We start from the raw sequence: 23,092 nt of genomic DNA, 5'->3' as shown, positions 1-23,092 counted from the left end.
CATTAAATATATTCAAGAAAGAGTTGGATATATTTCTTGAGGCTAAAGGGATCAAGGGATATGGGGAGAAGGCAGGGACAGGGTACTGAATTTGGATGATCAGCCATGATCGCATTGAATGGTGGAGCAGGCTCGAGGGGCCGAATGGCCTACTCCTGCTCCTATCTTTTATGTTTCTATGTGTCCCGCCTCCCCAGGGCTGGCAGGATCACACCCCTGGTGTGCTAATCATAGAATAGAATCATTGACATTTACAGCACAGGAGGAGGCCATTCGGCCCATCGTGTCCACGCAATGAGCCATCCAGCCTAATCCCACTTTCCAGCTCTTGGTCCGTAGCCCTGTAGGTTACAGCACTTCAAAGTGCATATCCAAGTACTTTTTAAATGCGATGAGGATTGCTGCCTCTAATTTAGGGATTTATCCAACCAACGAGGCACCAGCGCGAAGTACAACCCTTTCCTAAAGCTCCAGCCCCACAAAACTTAAACAGGACAAACCGTGGGGGCAGTAAATAAAACATACCTTTTGGTGATGGCTGTCGTTTGCTGTATTGGATATTGCAGAGCAGGAGATGGGCCTACTGTAGAGGGGTATAAAACAGATGATTGGCCCTGTAATTTGCCAAGGCTTCTTCGGCAGCATCTCCCAAACCTGCGACCTCTTCCACCTAGAAGGACAAGGGCAGCAGGCGCATGGGAACACCACCACCTCCAAGTTCCCCTTCAAGTCACACACCATCCTGACTTAGAAATATATCGCCGACCCTTCATTGTCGCTGGGTCAAATTCCTGGAACTCCCTCCCTAACAGCACTGTGGGAGCACCTTCACTACATGGACTACAGCGGTTCAAGAAGGCGGCTCACCACCACCTTCGAGGGCAATTAGGGATGGGCAATAAATGCTGGCCTTGCCAGCAGCGCCCACATCCCATTAAAAAAAATGAACAAAATAAACTACACATGTAACGCTTGTTTTAGACGGCTCCCAGGGACACCTGAAAAATGGCCTGATCCAATATCAGGTCAAGCGTCTTTTGGCTGTACTTTGGGCGGGTATGTTGAGCCCCGAAACTGGCTCTCGCTACCCCTGTTTTACACCCGTAAAATGAGCTCAACGAGGCCCAATTTCTACCCCTAATATCTTGTACCTTTAGCTTATGTGAACAGCAAGACTTCATAATAGCCAAAGGAACACTCAGCTTATTGAGTTATGTTTTTGGATTTGTGCTAATAACATCCTAACGTTTTTTATTTTATATATATATATAATAAAAATATTTATCAGGAATAAACATTTGAATAGATTTGAAACTTTTGACTGAGATTCAATGGGTCCAACATTTAGATTCACGGGGCTGGATTTTGATACTGGAGACGTGTAGGAGGCAGGACTACAACTTTCGGGGTTGTAGTCTCGCCTCCATCGAGTTGTGGCCAACCCACATGATTTTCACTTAATTGGCCTGCTGAACCCGCTGGGTGGGCTCAACAAGGTCAATCAAGGGCCACCCGGCAACAGGTGACATCACAGATTGACATTTCATCTGTCAAAAGCTTTTGACAGATAAAATATCAGCGTTTGACAGTTCTTTGAAGCTGTCAAACACTGACAATCTGTAATCCAAGTTAATTCCTTCCTCTCAGGCTGATTTAGAGATCTCTCCAGAACAGAAAGCTGAATGCTGCAACTTTTGTCAGCTCGCAGCCATTCTGCTTTCTGTGCCGGTGAGATGAGGGACTCCCGAGACCTGAAGGAAGGAAGGCAGTAAAGGTAATTAAACTTCTTTAAACACTTTACACACACCAAACACACTTACCTCTGCACTCATGCACCCATCACTCACCTGAACACCGGACATCTCGAACCCTCCAAGCCCTTCAGCCCGACGGTCCGCCTCGCTAACTTGGCGTGGTTTGGAGCCGTCGGGAATCCCACACTTCAGCAATGAAAATAGGAATTTGGCTAAAAACTGCCTGTTAACCTGTTAACAGGCAGTTAATTGGCACTAATCCCCTTCCCGCCTCGGGGAGGCGGGTCCCAGCACAGGGCGGGTATCCGCCTCCTTTGAAACTGGCATAGAGGCGGGTTGGGGGTGGGATGGGTTCGTGCCCCCCGATTTGGAGATTTTAACCTCCCACTCGCCTCCACGGCCCAATGAAAATCCAGCCCTGTGAATCTGATGAGAAGGTAGAAAGAAGTCATACACATCAGTCTTCATTGGATTATCTAGAAACTCCAGACATTTTTCACTGCGAGACCGCTGGGGGCCAGGGCATGACCCTCCATCGACTGACCACCCCACAAGACAGGCTATGCACTGAACGATCACCATGATAAAATTACCCACCATTAAGCCTGGATATTTCCGCGTTGACTGCCCATTGTTCTGGTCTAGAGCGGGCAGCTGGTACGGAACAATCCATCGTAATTCCTCTCCTATCGATTTATGTTCCAGTGGCTGGGGACCACCTCAAACAAGTGGATGCTTTATTTATTTAAGGATTAATTTGGCGGGTGGGGTGAGGGCCGTCAATCCTTCATGCCATTTCCCCATTCCCAGGATGTCCAATATAAATGATGTCCATTTGACTCTCATGAACCTTTGTGCCAATTATTTTCTCTGCCCCTGCAACACCATTACTGGCACAGAGGGGTTTCCCAATGGGGATCACTCATCTGATGTCTTTGGAAGAGGGGGGACGACCTCGGGAGGGGTGCTAGGTAGATCAGGATGCACCAGAGATGACCCGTAACCGCCTGCTGGAGAGATTGGGGATGAGTCGCAGTGACTTGCATTAATCGGCAGTGGCCTGGAAGCAGGTTTCTTGCCTGCTTATTGGTGCAGATTGTGATGGGTTAAGGAGAGAGAAAAGCACAAAGGAGCTTCCAAAACATGAATCAATTATTTGGCCCAGCGTCTCCTGAACGCTTTGCATTTCATGTTGTGCAATGAGGCCCGTGTTGGTGGGCGAGGTGATGGTTGTTCCAGTTACATTTTAATGAGGATTTCTCTCATTCCAGAGTTGAAACAGCGACGTCCTGGTATTCTTTATCCTACCTGTACTTAAGCACCTTTGCGACTTTAATCGTTATAATTGTTGGTCTAATCGTCAGCTTATTAACAGGTACGTGCAAAACATTTGGCCTTTCCATAGAATCATAGACTCTTGCAGCACAGAAGGAGGCCATTTGGCCCATCATGCTTGTGCCGGCTCTTTGAAAGAGCTCTCCAATTAGTCCCACTCCCTCCTGCTCTTTCCCCAGAGCCCTGCTAATATTTCCCCTTCAAGTATTTATCCAATTCCCTTTTGAAAGTTACTATTGAATCTGCTTCCACTGCCCTTTCAGGCAGCGCATTCCAGATCACAACAACTCACTGCGTTAAAACATTCTCATCTCTCCCTCTGGTTCTTTTGCCAATTACCTTCTGTGTCCACTGGTTACCGACCCTCCTGTTGGTGGAAACAGTTTCTCTTTATTTACTCTATAGAAACCCATGATTTTGAACACCTCTATTAAATCTCCCCTTAACCTTCTCTGCTCTAAAGAGATCAACCCCAGCTTCTCCAGTCTCTCCACATAACTGAAGTCCCTCAGTCCTTGCAATTGTGACCAGTCACTTGTGAAAATTTCAACCGGCAAAGAGAGATGTTTCAGTTAAATAACTTTGATGAAGGCTTTTCTGCTCGGTCCTCAGGACATCTGAAAGCACTTTGCAACCAATGGACTTCTTTTTGAAAGTACTCGCCTTTGAAGGATCTTTAGCATCCAACTGAGGGGAGAGGAGGGGCTTTGGTTTAACCGTTCATCCGAAAGATGGCACCTCGAACAATCCCTCAGTACTGCACTAAAGCGTCACCCTAGTTTATGTGCTCAAGTCTGAAGTGGTGCTTGAACCCATGACCTTTGTAACTCCAAGTCAAGATTGCTCCCAAGAAGCCCATTTGTTAAACTGGGAGGACACTCCCGAGATCTGCTGGTCTATCCATTGTGTCACAGAAGAAAGTTCTTCATTTGATCTGTCCTATTGGGTCCATTTTGAAAGGCTCTGCTCCTAACTAGGGATGAGTCTACAATAAGTAGTCACATTCTCAGGATAAGGGGTCAGCCATTTAAGACTGAGATGAAGAGGAATTTCTTTACTTAGAAGGTTGTGAATCTTTGGAACACTCTGCCCCAGAGGCTCAGTCGTTGAGTATATTCAAGACAGAGATTGATAGATTTTTGGACTCCAAGGGAATCAAGGGATATGGGGAAAGTGGAGATGAGGTCGAAGATCAGCCATGATCTTATTGAATGGCGGAGCAGGCTCGAGGGGCCGACTCCTGCTCCCAGTCTAAGGCATACCCTTGCATGCCGAGAGTACAGATTGGAGAATTGGATGCAGAGTTTACAGTGGCGGATGTGCAGAGCTCCCAATTCCCTGGTGATAACATTTAATCACCAAAATCCTTGTGTGTGAGGCTTCACCCTGGGAGCCACAACACTGACCCTGTGGTGTCAACATCATTAGACGCCAGTGTGCTTGCTAGTTAGTTTGAGATGGAACTGACAGAAAGTGTTGAGAGCTTTTCAACAGTCCTGAGTTTTTCATTTTGGAATAAAAATTAAAATGAGCTTAAAGACTTTTGAAATGCCCCCTGTGGCTCGGTTTGTCCAATTACCCTCCTGTGAAGTACTTTGGGATGTTTTGCTATGTTAAAGGTGCTATATTAATGCAAGCTGTTGTTGATGATCAGATCCAACTTCAAGAGCAAAACTTGCTTGTGACTGATGTCATTTCAAGCAGTCCCACATAGTGATTGTGACAATAACCCAATCACCATGTTAATGAAGCACAGCCGTTGTTCTCTGATTAAATCTACAGTTGTCTACTGTGCTGTCAGTTCATTGCATTCATAGATAAATATTTTGTCAGGAGGAAGAAAAGCTCATGTGGACACCGACTTACTACTGAACTGGGCCGATATTTCCTGCTACTTTCCCAGGCCTTCTAGTGGTGTAAGTATAAAGCCCTGTCATTTATTTGCCCTGTATCTCCATTTTATATGAAGTCCTGTGTAATGCACACACCTGCATCGGTCACATTCGGGCGTCACACCTTTCCATATGCAAATTTCTAAGTCAGACTTGCAGCTCATTGGCTCAGATTTTAAATTAATAAAATTGCAACAAATCAAAACTGAGCAGCCCAATCAAATGCAAGGAATACAGGTATAGAAACTTCAAATGAGCGACTACCAAGGCCATATTAGTGTCAGCCGGGGCTCAGTGGGTGGCACCCTCACCTCCAGGTCAGAAGGTTGTGGGTTCAAATCCCACTCCAGGGACTTAAGCACGAAAATCTAGGCTGACACTCCCAGTGCAGTACTGAGGGAGCGCTGCACTGTCGGAGGGGCAGTACTGAGGGAGCGCTGCACTGTCGGAGGGGCAGTACTGAGGGAGCGCTGCACTGTCGGAGGGGCAGTACTGAGGGAGCGCTGCACTGTCGGAGGGGCAGTACTGAGGGAGCACCGCACTGTCGGAGGGGCAGTACTGAGGGAGCGCTGCACTGTCGGAGGGGCAGTACTGAGGGAGCACTGCACTGTCGGAGGGGCAGTACTGAGGGAGCGCCGCACTGTTGGAGGGGCAGTCTTTCAGATGAGACGTTAAACCGAGACCCTGTCTGCTCTTTCGGGTGGATGCAAAAGATGCCACAGCACTATTTCGAAGAAGAGCAGGGGAGTTCTCCCCCGGTGTCCTGGGCCAATATTTATCCTTCAACCAACATCACTAAAACAGATGATCTGGTCATTATCACGTTGCTGTTTGTGGGATCTTGCTGTGCTTAAAATGGCTGCCACGTTTCCTACATTACAACAGTGACTACACTTCAAAAAAAGTATTTCATTGGCTGTAAAGCGCTTTGGAACGTCCGGTGGTCGTGAAAGGCACTGCATAAATACAAGTCTTTCTTCATTCTGTGTTTTCATAAATAGAATCAGCAAAATCCAGGTCTAAAAGGAGCGCAGGAATAATTCAAATCACTCCAAACATATTTTGAAAATCTTTACAGCTGCTCTCTTGGATCTCTCCAGTAAGGTGAGGGTTTAAAGACTGAAATTAGGATTTACAACATAATAAAGACAGAAAAAATTACAGGAAAATAATTAAACGTATTTGTACAGTAAAACTTTCTGCATTTGAAGAGTTTGCCAGTGGAGGGTGATGGAGTTGGAGCTTTGATTTCACAGGTTCCAGACCCCTCGCCACCGCCTACTGAACCAAACCAACACTGTCTTTTTAAAAAGGAGCTGAATCATTTATTGGGGAACGGGAGGGTTGAAGGTTACTGAGGGGATCGAAGCACAGCTTGAGTTCACCTCCAAGTCACATGCACCATCCTGACTTAGACATATCTCGGCCATTAAGGATTAGAGTTCGGCAAATTCCGTTCAGTTGACCAAAACATAACCAAATAGTTAAGGACAGGAGGGCAGAAGAACGCAAGAATGTTGAACCAAACACTTATCCAGATTTTTAGTAAAATGGCACAGGGCATCCTGATCCATAGCTTTGGATATTTAGTGCCATGGGGCAAATGTTGCTTCGACAGGCGCCCCCCCCCAAACCTGCAACCTCTACCGCTTATAGGGACAAGGGCAGTAGGTGCACGGGAACACCATCACCTCCAAGTCACACTATCCTGAGTTGGACACATCTCACAGATCACAGAAACCCCACAGTGCAGATTGGGCCGAAATGGCCTCTTCGAGCCTGCACCGACACATATCCCACCCGATCCCCGTAACCCCGCGTATTTAATCCCCCTTAACACTATGGCTATGATAAATTGACCCTATCATCCTAACCCGCACATCTCTGCCATTCCTTCATCGTCACTGGGTCAAAATCCTGGACCTCCCTCCCCAAACAGCACTGGGGGAGTACCTTCACTACACTGACTGCAGCGGTTCAAGAAGGCGGCTCACCACCACCTTCTCAAGGGCAAATTAGGGATGGGCAATAAATGCCGGCCTTGCCAGCGACGCCCATGTACGGAGAATGAATAAAATGTTCTTTTTGGAATCTCTCTGGGTCTATCACTGGACCGTATTAAGGGCTTCCATTTTCTAATTATTCCTTGTGTCCACATGTTCGCTCATCAAGATGAAGAATCAATCGGTACTCCTCATTGTGTTTTTACAGGATAAAATCGAGGTTATGAAGTGGAAATCACGCACTGACACAGTTAGTGGAAACAACAATCCTGCCTTCAGTCACATGGAAATGGACTGCACCGAGAAAGAAAAATCCTGAAGAGCGAGGACAGGCCATTCGATCCGGCCAACCCAGGGCCCATGTATGATTGTTTCATCATGGGCATCCCTCCCATACTACCTTCACACAGTCAGAGCGTACCTCGGAAATTCAGGCTTCGAGCTCAATGTCTTGGATTCGTGATCCGTGCGATTTTTCCTTATGGATTCGGCACGAGCTATCCATACCTGAATTCCCAGTGCGTGTTCCCATTGCACCAGGAATAGTAACTTGTAAAGTTTATCCCAATCTGTTCTGCAAAAAAAAAGCCATTCTCTGATTCTCTTTGTAACCTTCAACCCCCATTCCCCAATAGATGATTCAGCTCCTTTATTAAAAAAGTGCCAATTGACCCATCACATTCTCCATTATCCCATGGGGGACAAAAGGGGGCTTTGTACTGGTGTCCGCTAGTCATTGCCCAAGTTAAATAGTTTGATCATTTTAACTTCATCCATACTTTGACAATTGTAAGGCTATTCTACAATCACAAGGCTTCAAATTGTACTTGCTGCCTTAAAGATATGATATTCAATATAACATGGGTTCGTTTATATCACCGAATGTTCCTCGTAGAATACAAGGGCTGTGACCAATTATGAAAGGAAGATCACATCAGACTTCTTCAATATTAATTTTTGCAAATGGGTCTTTTTGGGAATTAAAATTAAAATATCAGCCATCTTCAAACTCCATGTGCATATTTATTTTAAATCTCTACATCACAATATACACGCACTAAATGTGGCTTTATGTTCACGGACTGATCCTCAAATCATGAAAATTCCAGCATTCTGCTTTTGGCTATTTACAAATAATTTGCATTATACATCCGTGTCGGAAACCATTGGAAAGCAGCAAGCTTCAAGAAAAAGAGAAGAGATCTGTAAACAAGATTGTTTTTTTTTTTTGAGCTGCTAGTTGAGGAGATGTGGATCAAACCAGATCATGGAGACAGCAGGTAGGTTACAGAAATTATGCAAAATAGTTTTCAGAAATTCTTATTTACATATCAAACTTGACAGTTTGTAAAAGTCTGGAGTCAGTTGATGGGAGGGAGAAGATGCAGAACTGGGTGTAAAATAGTTACCCCTTTTAAGTAGAAATTGGCGTATGGAATTGCATTATATCATGAATAACATGTTCAACATGCTGGCAGGATTATAAATATTGAAGGGATCACATTTTTGAGTTGTAAAAGTCTTCACAGTACATCCTCTCTGTTGGATATGGAACAGTTCATGTTTCCGGACATGCATTGAAGCTGCATTTTATTCAGTCTGTAGACCGGTACTTTCAGAAGTTGCGGGGAACAACCGGAGAAATTTGCAAACAGAGAAGGCAGGCTAAACCTGAAGCGGGGGGGGGGGGGGAAAGAGAGAAGTATAAAAAAAAGAATTAGACAAAGAGCAGAACGACAGTGAGCAAAATATTAACACGAGGAAGGTACTTCAACCATTTCACATGAATTCAGTCCCTCGGAATCAACATTCCTAGAATCATACAGCACAGGAGGCGGCCATTTGGCCCATCGTGCCTGTGCCCGCTCTTTGGAGAGCTCTTTCAATTTGTCCCACTCCTCCTGCTCTTTCCCCACAGCCCTGCAAATTTTTCATTTTCAAGTATTGATCCAATTCCCTTTTGAAAGTTAATATTGAATCTGCTTCCACCGCCCTTTCAGACAGTGCATTCCAGAATGCTTTGACACTTCCCACGGATTGGCCAACTAGAACCATCCTATCTCTTAAGCCATTGGCCTGTAGGGTTTGAGCAAGAACAATTCAGCCTCGAGTGATAGGTTGACTCCAGATTCCACTGGCGATCTAGACTGGCTGGACAATCACTAGCTGTACTGCTGACCAGCCTGACAGACGTTACTGAATCTGCCCACAGACGGCTGACCTGGTTTCAAATTTCCATCCCCAGGTCACCCTGAAGCCACCTTGAGCCCACAGAGATCCTGCTGACCACTCACTGCCTCCCCAAGGAGGCTAGATCTACCTTGTTCAACACTACCTGAAGTGTATGGAGTTAGGTCGCAGATCAGCCATGATCTCAGGCTCGAGGGGCTGAATGGCCTCCTGCTCCTATACCTCAATAGAGCAACACTATAACTAATGCTTTGATTGGTGCAGTTAGTCTTTGCTGAAGAAACCGATCTATTTAAGGATAACGGATTAAAAGGATAAGGAATATTACCTCAGTAGATGATATCTGTATTCATGGCCACTCATTGTGAGATCCCTTCCCATTTCTCTTCCTCTCATTCCGTTCCTTGTGAAGTCGCTCGAGCTCAGCCTCATACATCATCTCCTGAATGAGGTACTTTTCCCGCCGCATTCTGTCCCTTAGGTCTTTTGGCAAGTCAGGAATCAGATACGCGATCAGGTTCTTAATACTAAAAACCAAATGCTGCGATGGATAAAATATTAACAATCACCACAAGGGAGGAACTCGGATCCCAGCGCACAGACTTCACCAGTCACACCTTACATGGAGCAATGTTGCTCAAGGAGGATTTTCCCATTTAAAAAAAGTTGCCCTTTGGCAAAGCCGTCAGAGTTTGACCTTCCCACTGCCGCTGAATAATTTTAAAAACTCAAAGGCGGTAAACCATTCAAAAATCACTCACAATTACATAAAATAAATTGTAAAATAGACAGATGATGTCACCCATGACAGAGAGTTACGGGCTTCATAACTCTCAAGATCGATAACTCACGGTCAGATGATGCTTTGGATGAGGAGTATCTGAAAGTTACCGTCAAGGATGAGGAGTCCATGGGTGCAAAATTTGGTAGTGCCCCGTTCCAGGGTAGTATCACTGGCGAGGGGTGGGGGGGGGGGGGGGGACATCTTGCGCCCGGCGAGGAAGTCCTGTCCTGAAATTCGCTTTACCGCCCCCCTCCAGACTCACAGCAAGGTGGATGGCTCTTAAATGCCCTCTGAAATGGTCGAGCAAGCCACACAGTTGTACGCCATCATCTTCTCAAGGGCAATGAGGGACGGGCAATAAATGCTGGCGTCGCCAGCGACGCCCACATCCCATAAACAAATTTTAAAAAATGCTGTGGAACTACAAAGGTCAGTGAATAGGGTATTAGAGAAACCTAGTCTGTGGATTCCACCAGGCCCCCGCACCCTCCCTGGCCCTTGGCATACGAGCCCAGGGACAATGGCGACAGCGTGCAGGAAAATGGCCTGTACACTGGGCCGAGGCCTGGAGCCGGGATGGCGAACAGGGCCGCGAATGTGCAGGGGAACAGGGTCCGTGTGAAGAGCGACATTCAGCAGCAGGAGCCACTGAGGCAACCGCCCGCCCACCGAGTAATTCTGGTAAATCGGTCCACATATGGTGGCGAGCCGCTGCAGTCCGTGTGGTGAAGGTGCTCCCAGTCAGTGGGAGGGAGTTCCAGGATTTTGACCCAGCGCTGATGGAAGGAACGGCCGATATATGTCCAAGTCGGAACGGCGTGCGTCATGGAGGGGAACTTGGAGGCGATGATGTTCATCGTTCTAGGTGGCAGAGGTCAGATGGGAGGGAGGGAAGTGCTGTCGGTGTAACCTTGCCGAGTTGCTGCAGTGCTTCCTCCAGCCCTAAAGAGACACGAAGATGACGTATGACGCAAGGACTTTCCTGGGGCTCTAATTGTTTACACGGACTTCCGCGTGATTATGCTGGTGTTTGAGTTCCGACATATGCTAATGAGACCGGCAGGAAATTTTGACGCAAGATCGGTGTAGAAACCAGCACAAATTTCAGCGTATCATTTGATTTACACCCACCCAGGAAACTCTCGGTCAATGAAAGGTCATCGCCCCGAAACATTAACTGAGCTCCTCTCGCCACAGACGCTGCCTGACCTGCCGAGTGTTTCCAGCATTTTCTGTTTTCTTTCTGTCCAAATTAAATTTGTTGTTGGCGTGATTTAAATATTTTCTTGTAAATGTAGACTCACAAAAGGACAGATGAAACAGGCAGCTTACCTCAAACACGATGATAAAAGCCAGGCGAGCTGCTAATACATGCCAGAACTGCAGCGTGTAGGCGTAAGGCTCTTTAGAATCAGGAGGCTCCCTGTAGTCACGATATCTATCAAATGGTTAAAAAAGATTTTACGTTGATCATGTCGGACAAAAGCAATTTAAAATTGGCGCAAAGAATCTCGTTGGATCACCTTTACAGTTGCTGCACATCATGTGTGTCAGCCGTGGCTCTGTGGGCAGGACCCGCTCCTCCGAGTCAGAAGGTCGTGGGTTCAAGTTCAACTCCAGAGACTGGAGCACCTGATCCAGAGGGAGTGCTGCACTGTCAGAGCACCTGACCCACTGAGGGAGCGCTGCACCGTCAGAGCACCTGACCCACTGAGGGAGCGCTGCACCGTCAGAGCACCTGACCCACTGAGGGAGCGCTGCACCGTCAGAGCACCTGACCCACTGAGGGAGCGCTGCACCGTCAGAGCACCTGACCCACTGAGGGAGCGCTGCACTGTCAGAGCACCTGACCCACTGAGGGAGTGCTGCACTGTCAGAGCACCTGACCCACTGAGGGAGCGCTGCACCGTCAGAGCACCTGATCCAGAGGGAGCGCTGTACCGTCAGAGCACCTGATCCACTGAGGGAGTGCTGCACCGTCAGAGCACCTGATCCAGAGGGAGCGCTGCACCATCAGAGCACCTGATCCAGAGGGAGCGCTGCACCATCAGAGCACCTGATCCAGAGGGAGCGCTGCACCGTCAGAGCACCTGATCCACTGAGGGAGCGCTGCACCATCAGAGCACCTGATCCAGAGGGAGCGCTGTACCATCAGAGCACCTGATCCAGAGGGAGCGCTGCACCGTCAGAGCACCTGATCCACTGAGGGAGTGCTGCACTGTGAGCACCTGATCCAGAGGGAGCGCTGCACCATCAGAGCACCTGATCTAGAGGGAGCGCTGCACCGTCAGAGCACCTGATCCACTGAGGGAGCGCTGCACCGTCAGAGCACCTGATCCAGAGGGAGCGCTGCACTGTCAGAGCACCTGATCCACTGAGGGAGCGCTGCACCGTCAGAGCACCTGATCCACTGAGGGAGCGCTGCACCGTCAGAGCACCTGATCCAGAGGGAGCGCTGCACTGTCAGAGCACCTGATCCACTGAGGGAGCGCTGCACCGTCAGAGCACCTGATCCAGAGGGAGCGCTGCACTGTCAGAGCACCTGATTCAGAGGGAGCGCTGCACCGTCAGAGCACCTGATCCAGAGGGAGCGCTGCACTGTCAGAGCACCTGATTCAGAGGGAGCGCTGCACCGTCAGAGCACCTGATCCACTGAGGGAGCGCTGCACCGTCAGAGCACCTGATTCAGAGGGAGCGCTGCACTGTCAGAGCACCTGATCCAGAGGGAGCGCTGCACTGTCAGAGCACCTGATCCAGAGGGAGCACTGCACCGTCAGAGCTGCCATCAGAACATACAACGTCCCAAAGCGCTCCACAGCCAATGAAGTGCTTTTTCTGAAGTGCAGCCACTGTTGTATGGGAACGCGGCAGCCAATTTGCGCACAGCAAGCTCCCACAAACAGCAATGTGACAATGACCAGATATTCTGTTTTAAAGTGTCGGATGAGGGATTAATATTAGCCCCAGGACACCGGGGAGAACTCCCCTGCCCTTCTACAAAATAATGCCATGTGCTCTTTTACATCCACCCGAGAGGGCAGACGGGGCCTCAGTTTAACATCTCATCTACACAGGATATATGGCACAGAAACAGGCCATTCGGCCCAACCAGTCCATGCCGGTGTTTATGCTCCACTCGAGCCTCCTCCCGTCTTTCCTCATCTAAATCTATCAGCATAACCCTCTATTCCCTTCTCCCTCATATGCTTGTCCAGCCTCCCCTTAAATGTATCTACACTAGTCGCCTCAACCACTCCCTGTGGTAGCGAGTTCCACATTCTCACCACTCTCTGGGTAAAGAAGTTTCTCCTGAATTCCCGATTGGATTTCTTGGTGACTATCTTATATTGATGGCCTTTAGTTATGCTCTTCCCCACAGGTGGAAACATTCTCTCTGTATCCAGTCTATCAAAACCTTTCATAATTTTGAAGACCTCTATTAGGTCACCCCTCAGCCTTCTTTTTTCAAAGAGAAAAGAGACCCAGCCTGTTCATCCTTTCCTGATATGTATACCCTCGCATTTCTGGCATCATCCTTGTAAATCTTCTCTGCACCCTCTCCAGTGCCTCTATATCCTTTTTATAATATGGCGACCAGAACTGCACGCAGTACTCCAAGTGTGGTCTAACCAAGGTTCGATACAGGTTTAGCATAACTTCACTACTTTCCAATTCTAACCCTCTAGAAATAAATCCTAGTGCTTGGTTTGCTTTTTTTTATGGCCTTGCTAACCTGTGGCGCAACTAGTGATTTGTGTATTTGTACTCTGATCCCTTTGTTCCTCTAACCCACCTAGGTCACACCCTCCCCATTCTTCCTACCAAAATGTAATACTGTGGCAGAACCACTGAATGACTCTGGCTAACTGTATATAATTCTCTTTAACGATGTTCTAACACCAGCCTAAACCTGTACCATTGTGTTAGGCATTACTGTGTTTTGTATATAGAGTTTGCATGTACGGGGCGTGGCCCCTTTAAGAGCGCGGGCAAACGCGATGACGTCACGTCGCAAACCACGGGGCTGCCCAGGCAGTCCTCATGGCATCTCCGTTGAGTAAAGACCTGTTTAGTTGTTCTGTGTCGATCTCCGTTATTCGTTGGAATTCGTTAATTCCTACAATACCTCACATTTCCCTCCGACACTGCGGCGCTCCCTCCTGGGAGGGCCAGCCTAGATTATGTGCTCAAGTCTCTGGAGCGGGACTTGAACAAACGTTCCCTTTAATTATTTTTCTTGAGTGCACGGCCCCTTTAAGGGGCTGTGTGGTCCATTCAAAATACCGCACATGCGTGTTTTTTCCTATTTAAAAGCCGAGAGCCGGCTGTGCTGGAGCTGCAAAGTGCTGGGCGGTTGAGGGAACATTGGCTTCAACCCACAATGTTCTGACTCCGAGGCGAGAGCCACGGCTGAATGCAAACCGAAACCTCCGTGGTGTAGTGCTACAGAGGGCAAATTGCCCCGACTCCAAGGAAACGGAGGTGTGAGATCACCAATGATCTCCCAGTCAGCCTTCACACCTTAAAGCCGCCACAAGTTACAACCCATTCAAACACCTGCTCCCTCACCAAGGCCCCGACTCCCATCATCCCTGTACTGGGCAACCTCCCCATGCCCCAGGCAGCTGACTTCAACATTGTCACCTCACACACTGATCCCTCCTTGCCTACAGTGCATCTTACCTCCTTGATCTCTCCCCTGCCTTGCATCCCCTCACGCAGCCCTTATTCCTCCAACACTGGGCCAGTCCTTGCTCCCAACTCCCTTCTCTCCACCACTAGTTACCACTTTCTCAGCCACTACAATCTCACCCTCTGGAAATCCCTGCCTGACCCCCTCCACCTCGCCACCTCTCTCGCTGCTTTCAAAACCCCCTTCTCTTCAACCAAGTCAGAAGGTCGAGGGTTCAAGCCCCACTCCAGAGACTTGAGCAGAAAATCCATGCCGACACTCCCAGTGCAGTGCTGAGGGAGCGCTGCACTGTCGGAGGGGCAGTACTGAAGGAGTGCCGCACTGTTGGAGGGGCAGTACTGAGGGAACGTGGCACTGTCGGAGGGGCAGTACTGAGGGAGCGCTGCACTGTCAGAGGGGCAGTGCTGAGGGAGTGCTGCACTGTCGGAGGGGCAGTGCTGATGGAACGCGGCACTGTCAGAGGTGCCGTCTTTCAGATGAAACGTTAAACCAAGGTCCCGTCTGCTCTCTCAGGTGGACATAAAACATCCCACGGCACTATTTTGAAGAAGAGCAGGGGAGTTCTCCCCAGTGTCCTGGCCAATATTTATCCCTCAGTCAACATCACTAACAGATTATCTGGTCATCATCACATTGCTGTTTGTGGGAGCTTGCTGTGTACAAATTGGCTGCCGCATTTCCCACATTGCAGCAGTGACTACACTTCAAAAGTACTTCAGTGGCTGTAAAGCGCTTTGGGAGGTCCTGAGGTTGTGAAAGGCGCTATAGAAATGCAAGTTATTTCTTTCTTCCGTTCCTTCGGTTGCCCCAACCCAAACCCCTCGGTCCCTTTGCTTCCCCTACTCCCTTCCCCCGTTGGAATAAACAGGTCTTTTTCCGAGTGGCAGGCAGTGACTAGTTGGGTACCGCAGGGATCGGTCCTAGGGCTCCAGCTATTCACAATATATATAAATGATCTAGACGAGGGAACTAGATGTAATATCTCCAAGTTTGCAGATGACACAAAGCTGGGAGGGTGTGTGTGCTGTGAGGAGGATACCGAGAAACTCCAGTATGATTTGGACAGGTTGGGTGATTATACTGCATTTGCCATGCATCTGCCCAATGTGGATAAATGTGAGGTTCTCCACTTTGGTGGCAAAAACAGGACGGCAGATTATCTGAACGGCAATAGATTGGGAGAAGGGGAAGTGCAATGTGACTTGGGTGTCCTTGTGCACCAGTCGCTGAAGGTAAGCATGCAGGTGCAGCAGACGGTTAAGAAGGCAAATGGTATGTTGGCCTTCGTAGCGAGAGGGTTCAAGTACAGGAACAAGGATGTCTTGCTGCAATTGTACAGGGCCTTGATGAGACCACACCTTGAGTATTGTGTGCAGTTTTGGTCACCTTATCTGAGGAAGGATGTTCTTGTCATGGAGGGAGTGCAGCGAAGATTCACCAGACTGATACCTGGGATGGCAGGAATGATGTATGAGAGATTGGGTCGATTGGGCTTATACTCGCTGGAGTTTAGAAGAATGAGAGGGGATCTCATTGAAACTTATAAAATTCTAAACAGGACTAGACAGACTAGATGCAGGAAGGATGTTCCCGATGGCGGGGGAGCCCAGAACCAGGGGTCACAGTCTAAGGATAAGGGGTACGCCATTTAGGACAGAGATGAGGAGGAATTTCTTCACCCAGAGAGTGGTGAACCTGTGGAATTCTCTACCACAGAAGGCAGTGGAGGCCAATTCATTAAATATATTCAAGAAGGAGTTGGATATATTTCTTAAGGCTAGGGGGATCAAGGGATATGGAGAAAAATCAGGAACAGGGTACTGAATTTGGACGATCAGCCATGATCTCATTGAATGGCGGAGCACTCGAGGGGCCGAATGGCCTGCTCCTGCTCTTATCTTCTCTGTTTCTATGTACTCGATGCCGAGACAGTTTTCTGCCCCTCCTTAATGTAAAGCACTTGGAGACAACCTCTTGCATGAGGAGTACCTCATGAGTTGTCCTCGTTGAGATGTTGTAATCAATGTCAGTTGGATTTTGAGAGCTCTCGCCTGCAGAAGATTGTTCTCTGATAAAGGTTAAAGGGCATTCGGGCCACTATTGGAGGCAAAAACCTGTGATTTGGGGCCAGTTCAGTGCGACCCACGATCCTACCTGCAGTACTGCACTTGTGTACCGATGGAGGCACTCCCATTCCAATATGGTTCAGAACGGTGTTCAAAATCGGCCACCAGGAACACAGACAGACTGGCATTAACATAACCGATCATACATCTGGGAAAGTACAACAGACAACAGGTTAATTCACATCCCGCACAACCCGTCACGCCAGACCTGCCCCGTTCTCGGGGAGGTGGGGGGGGGGGGGGGGAGAAAGAGAGAGAGTCTGATCGCGCGGGGAACACAACTTCACGGCCACTTAAGATACTCAGGGACCGCACGGAAAGTTGCAATACCCCATTCATTTGGAGACAGCTCAATTTGCTGATGTCGACACATGTCGGGGTTCTGATTTAGAATTTACCCGGCATGAGGCAACAGCGCGGAGAACAGGCCCCTGGAATTCAAATAGGACAAGCCGGTGAGTGAGGAAGATAAAGACAGGTAGGACTGAACTCCAGGCACAGACAGCGCTTGGACATTCCTCGACTTACAGCGCGGTCGAACCAATGATGCTTCAGCGAGAGCACCCCCTCGAACCACAGCTATGGCCAACGTTTCCGCTCTGATCCAGAGGCCAGGCCGTATCCCAGCGTTCCCGAGTCAGCCTCTCCGGTGAGATCTGGACCGAGGGCCTCGGAATCCATCACCAAATGCCCGGGCGGGAATCTCACGGGATCGGGAGTTATGCCGGTTTTATGCCTCGCCCAATATCACTCTCCGCCGACTTCAATACAGAGTAAAATCGGGCCGGGCGTCAAACCAGCGTCAGCATCCCGACAAGCGGGTTAGGTTCAAATTGACCCCAATATTATCTCTGGGGATTGATTCAGCCTTTTCCTTTTAATTTTCCCCGGATATCATCTTCGTTTTATCGATCATATCTGAAGCCCGTTGGCGCGCCAATGTTGTGCGCGCGATGATGTCACCACAATCAGAGAGTCGGCCAAGTATATTAGCTGTGGGACAAAATGTGTCTTAAATTTCCGGTCGGAGGGCCAGGATTGGGGTTTCGGGCCTGCACTGCTCGGTCACGCGCTGCTGGTGGGCCCGGACTAACTTCCACCCCTTCAGACGGTTCACGGTTCGGCAAAGTGGAAAGACAAACTTACTTTTCTCCTGCCTTTCCTTGGCCGGCACAAGGCCCATATTTATAGGCGTACACCAAGCGGGGAATGAAGTCCGAGGTCACTGCGATGACAAACGCGTTGGTAATGACCGACAGGATCCCGATGCCTTCCAGAATCCCGTACCAGATCCCTAACAAACAAACCAAGCACACAAAATTCGCAAAGTATCATCTGGGACGTTTGTCAATAAAACGGGAACAGTTTCTATTTTCCCCCCCACCGCCCCCCGATTTGTTCGTGATGGGGGCAACACTGCCAAGCGGATATTTATGACCAATCACTGGCTACCCTCAAAGCGCTAGGAGTCTCACACACTCACGGAGTAGATTGATTTATGGGCTGCGCATCAGTGGGTTGTGGCGGGAGTGCGTGTTCGGGATCCACATCCCAGGACAGCAGCGAGGCCCGAACCAGTGTCAAGGTCGGGGCCTCATTTTAATACTCAAAAAGGTGAGCTGCCCGCCGATTTGGGGCGCTAGCAGGGAGCTTTCTGATTGGCCGGGGAAGGGGTGGAGGAGAAATATTGGAAGCTTCTCAGTGGAGTTGTGCTGGCGGTTTCTGATTAATGGGGGGTGGGTGGAGAAGGAGGAAGCCTTGGAAGGTCCACCTGGCCCCTCAAAAATCACCAATCAGAAGCCTTCCTGCCCAGAGTTTGGTGCAATCCCTTTAAGGTCGGTTCTGCGAACGTTCTGCCCACCGGCTCTTGAAAATATGCTCGGCCTCCTCTTCAGATAGGCACGGATGGCCCCCATCAGAAGGGCAGCAAACAGAACAATGGGACACACCAATTCTTGAACTCTGTTCCCGTCTATAAACAGGAATGAAAATTGGAGCCATGGTCTGGGACTGGAGTCACGTGTAGGCCACACGGTGTCTGAGTGGGCAGGGTGCCCCTCCCTGAAGGACAGGAGTAAACCAGTTGGGATTGAATCCAGCAGCTTTCATGGTTTGATTTCAGAATCTTGCCATGGTGGGACTTGAACTTGTGATCTCTGGGTTGCTAGCCCAGTACCATAACCACTTGGCTACTGGAGCCTATGTAATATAAAGTCCTGTGAAATATATGTGCAGAATAATAAACATCTCATGCACTGCAATATGGTTTGAAAACTCAGGACGCACACAAATTCGATAACTGGTAAATGAAGGAACATAAAACAGATAAAAAGGCAGATCTGTCGCTATTAATCTAGTACAGTCTCTGGAAATATTGCCTCCCAATGTTCTGCTGTGTTATAATATGTGGCGGCAAATTCACATAACCAAACCGGGCTAAATTAAGAAGCTAGTTCTTGCTACTGCTGCAATATATAACTGCGATTTAAGGGTGCATGGGTTTGTCGCCCTCGTGGCTCAGTGGGCAGCATTCTCGCCTCAGTCAGAAGGTCGTGGGTTCAAGTCCCACTCCAGAGCCTTGAGCCCATAATCCAGGCTGACACTCCAGTGCAGTACTGAGGGAGCGCCGCACTGTCGGAGGGGCAGTACTGAGGGAGCGCCGCACTGTCGGAGGGGCTGTACTGAGGGAGCGCCGCACTGTCGGAGGGGCAGTGCTGAGGGAGCGCCGCACTGTCGGAGGGGCAGTGCTGAGGGAGCGCCGCACTGTCGGAGGGGCAGTGCTGAGGGAGCGCCGCACTGTCGGAGGGGCCGTCTTTTGGATGCGATATTAAAAAGAGGCCCCGTCTGATCTCTCAGGTGGATGTAAGAGATCCCACGGCACTATTTCGAAGAGGAGCAGGGGAGTTCTCCCTGGTGTCCTGGCCAATATTTATCCCTCAATCAACGTCACTCAAAAACATCATCACATTGCTGTTTGTGGGAGCTTGCTGTGCGCAAACTAACTGCTGCGTTTCCTACATTACAACAGTGACGACACTTCAAATAATACGTCACTGGCTGTTTTTTTCTCTTTGATGGATTCTGCCGGGTCCTGGGGATCTTCCCATCTGGCCCCAGAGGATAAAATGTTTCCCATGGTTTTTGTTTTCCTGCATCTTGCTCCTGATCTCTGGAATTCTCTTACTCCTCAAAGCCGACCTCTTGGACCACACCATTCATCAACTTAAATGTGGAGGTGAATATCAGATACATTTAATGAGAAGCTAGATAAACCCATCAAGGAGAAAGGTTTATGCTGATGGGGTGAGATGAGGATGGTGGGAGGAGGCTGGTGTGGGGCACGAACACCGGCACGGAGCTGTTGGGCCGACTGGCCTGTTCCTGTGCTGTAGACTCGATGTAACTCGCCTAATCCACTCATGTTCAGTGTGTGCTTCCTCCTCACAAGGTGCATTTTACTCTCGTCTACCTTTCAGCTATAATTAGTGACCAGAGCCATATTGTCCCCCTCAACAGTGATGGGACTTGTATTTTAAATTGTATTGTGACTACAGAAGATTAAAAAAAAGCAGCGATTTTTAACACGTTTGCCTCCGTCTGGCTGAAGCAGGAATTACAGCCGATAACACGGCCCACAACACCACTGATGTGCAACTCGCGACTCTCCACCTACTAAGCGGAGCGAGGGGCTAGAAGAGGAAATATTTCTGTATTCCTTCTCAGGATATGGATGTCCTGGTGAGGTGGACATTTATTGACCATCTCCACTTGCCACGAGTAGGTGGTGGGCCTTCTTAAACTGCTGCAGCCCATGTGGTATTCCTTGCAGTGGTCTGATGCAACAAAATGGTTTCCCACACCCCTGCAGGGGGCCGTTAAGAGTCAACCAGGTTGTTGTGGGACTGGAGTCACATATAGGCCCAGACCGGGTAAGGACGGCAGGTTTCCTTCCCTAAAGGACATCAGTGAACCAGTTGGGTTTTTACGACAATCCGACAGCTTCACGCTCACTTTTACTGTCACCGGCTTTTTATTTCTAGATTTTATTTTAAACTGAATTCAAATTCTCAAACTGCCCTGCTGGAGATTTTGAACTCACGTTCCATGGATTACTGGTCCAGTAAATATAAAATAGGCCTGCCCAATTGGGCCGGAAATTTTGAGGAGCAGAAAAAATGGGTGTGGGCCAGGCTTTAGCAAATAGTAACATTGGAACAGAAGGAGGCCATTCGGCCCCTCGAGGCTGTTACACAGGAACAGAAGGAGGCCGTTCGGCCCCTCGAGCCTGTTACACAGGAACAGGAGGAGGCCATTCGGCCCCTCGAGCCTGTTACACAGGAACAGGAGGCGGCCATTCGGCCCCTCGAGCCTGTTCCCCCATTCAATGAGATCATGGCTGATCGGCGACCTAACTCCATATCCCCGCCTTTGCCCCATGCCCCTTAATACCTTTGGTTAACGAAAGCTATCAATCTCCGATTTAAAATTAACAATTGATCCAGCATCAACTGCCATTTGCGGAAAGAAGTCTTGCTCTATATGTGTTCCAATAGATCAATATATATGTGCCATGATCGGATTGAATGGCGGAACAGACTCGAGGGGCTGAATGGCCTCCTCCTGTTCCTGTGTTCCAATGTCCACCCCATGTTATTAAGCTGAAAAGAGGGGGAAAAAATTCAGTCAAGAGCAAGTTATTGGCTACGTACAAGTTCCATTATTCATCCTGGGAGAATAAAGTTACCGCACATTCGCTCACTCCTCACCTATATCTTTGGCTCTTGAAGCTAAAGGCCTCCTCCACTGCGTGACAAATTTGTACGCGTCGAGTCGAATTTCAATGATATTGTTCAGTAAGGCTAGAAGCGGGGCCAATGGAAAGGCGGCCACAAATATCGTCGTAAAACCAAATTGAAGAACTGGAAGGAAGCAGAGAAATAGCGACAAAGTCACAAAGTGCCCCTAGCATTACAGTCAAACACTGCGTTAGAAAACATTTCAAACATTTTAAACCTGGCTTACTCATCTCCAAGTATTCATCGAAAAGGCCATAGGCGTTCATTGGCTGCAGATTGTAATCCTTCTCCCACTGTGGAAAGATCAGCTTGCCATTATGGCCGTGCTCTTGTCTTAATTTTCTCCTGGTCCACCAGTTCTGAATAAGCCTATGGAGAAGAGGAGAACAGGCCCCCATCGATGAACGCAATCAAAACACAAGGCTGCATGTGTCACAGTGCAACAGAACATTCAGACGCCACTGTGTTCTCCAGTATCTCACGAGTGCTGGCATTCCTCATGCGACCAGGCTCGTCACCCCCTCCAGTCAAACTCGCACACTATTTTCTATAAATAAACCCATAGGTTAAAATCTTGGTCAAAGTGGTAGGTTTTAAGAAGGGCCTTAAAAAAGGAGAGAGGCTGAGAGGTTTGGGGAGGGAATTCCAGAGTTTAGGGCCCAGGCAGCTGAAGGCCTTTTTGCGGCCCCCACTGAAGTTGAATTTAAGCCCCATTCCCCCTCAACAGTGATGAAGTATCGTCAACCCTGTCCCACTGACACCCCTTCAACAGGAGCTGCCCACTCCAAGCCCACTTCCCCACCCTTTCCCCCTATTCCTCTTCCCCATTGGATTGATGCTTCACAGTTCCTTGCAGCACAACATGCCATACTCTAATAACTTGCTGTACGAGAACAAATCCCTCGCATTTTCTCCTCGTTCTTCCAGGTGAGGATCCTCAGCCTGTTCCCCCCTCATTACTGAGTCGCCAACTAGGGGAAACAATCTTTTACCATTTCTCTCTCAAAACCACCAAGATTTTAATTAAAATGATTAAATCCACTCAGTGAAAAAAAACCAACTCTTCTTTACATCTCTCATGAACATATATTGTTACAGAAGATACACACATACATATACAGAGGAATCTTTTTACAGACAGTGGGCAAGATTTTCCATTTCCTGTAACCATTTTAATATAATTAGACAACCGGATTTTAGTTCATCTGGGTGCAGGTAATACAACAATGTTCAGGGACCATTCTTGCAATTCTCCCAGGCCACTCTAGAAAGGGCAAGTCACCAGGAGCGACAGCTATATTTTCCCTTCATTGCTGTTTGTGGGATCATGCTATGCGCAAATCGGCTGCCACGGTTGCCTACATAACAGCAGTGACTGCACTTCAGAATGAATGCACTGGCTGTGAAGCGCTATGGGACGTCCCGAGGATGTACAAGGCACTGAATAAACGCAAGTTCTTTCATTATTACATGGAGTTTGAGGATCAGCAGTGATTGGAGTCTCTACAAATTAGTCTTT

General features: G+C 48.5%; 2 protein-coding genes across 5 annotated transcripts in view; one reads left to right on the top strand and one right to left on the bottom strand.

Annotated features, from left to right (window-relative positions):
- The window catches only part of LOC147106461 (sodium-coupled monocarboxylate transporter 1-like), a 57,372-nt gene extending 49,376 nt beyond the window's left edge, over positions 1-7,996 (top strand). The window contains exons 13-15 of one of the 3 annotated variants that reach the window (XM_086009663.1): positions 3,026-3,129; positions 4,923-5,005; positions 7,193-7,996. In XM_086009663.1, coding sequence (XP_085865789.1) covers positions 3,026-3,129; positions 4,923-5,005; positions 7,193-7,303 — 298 coding nt within the window. In that variant the 3' untranslated portion in view covers positions 7,304-7,996. Of the gene's footprint in view, positions 1-3,025; positions 3,130-4,922; positions 5,007-7,192 lie in introns of those variants that run through there. The other 2 variants (XM_086009664.1, XM_086009665.1) reach the window with 2 other exon arrangements.
- The window catches only part of LOC147106460 (anoctamin-4-like), a 230,883-nt gene continuing 215,778 nt past the window's right edge, over positions 7,988-23,092 (bottom strand). For both annotated transcript variants that reach the window (XM_086009661.1, XM_086009662.1), the window contains 7 exons: positions 21,800-21,942; positions 21,544-21,696; positions 17,924-18,071; positions 16,806-16,925; positions 11,291-11,396; positions 9,503-9,715; positions 7,988-8,655 (listed from right to left, as the gene is read on the bottom strand). In XM_086009661.1, coding sequence (XP_085865787.1) covers positions 9,524-9,715; positions 11,291-11,396; positions 16,806-16,925; positions 17,924-18,071; positions 21,544-21,696; positions 21,800-21,942 — 862 coding nt within the window. In that variant the 3' untranslated portion in view covers positions 7,988-8,655; positions 9,503-9,523. The remainder of the gene's footprint in view (positions 8,656-9,502; positions 9,716-11,290; positions 11,397-16,805; positions 16,926-17,923; positions 18,072-21,543; positions 21,697-21,799; positions 21,943-23,092) is intronic.

Source organism: Somniosus microcephalus, chromosome 16 (genome assembly GCF_052327205.1).
Source record: "Somniosus microcephalus isolate GS21.2 chromosome 16, FLI_Smic_1.0, whole genome shotgun sequence".
NCBI lineage: Eukaryota > Metazoa > Chordata > Chondrichthyes > Squaliformes > Somniosidae > Somniosus > Somniosus microcephalus.
The sequence above is the reverse complement of the archived record's forward strand: the minus strand, read 5'-3'. Positions and strand labels throughout refer to the sequence as shown.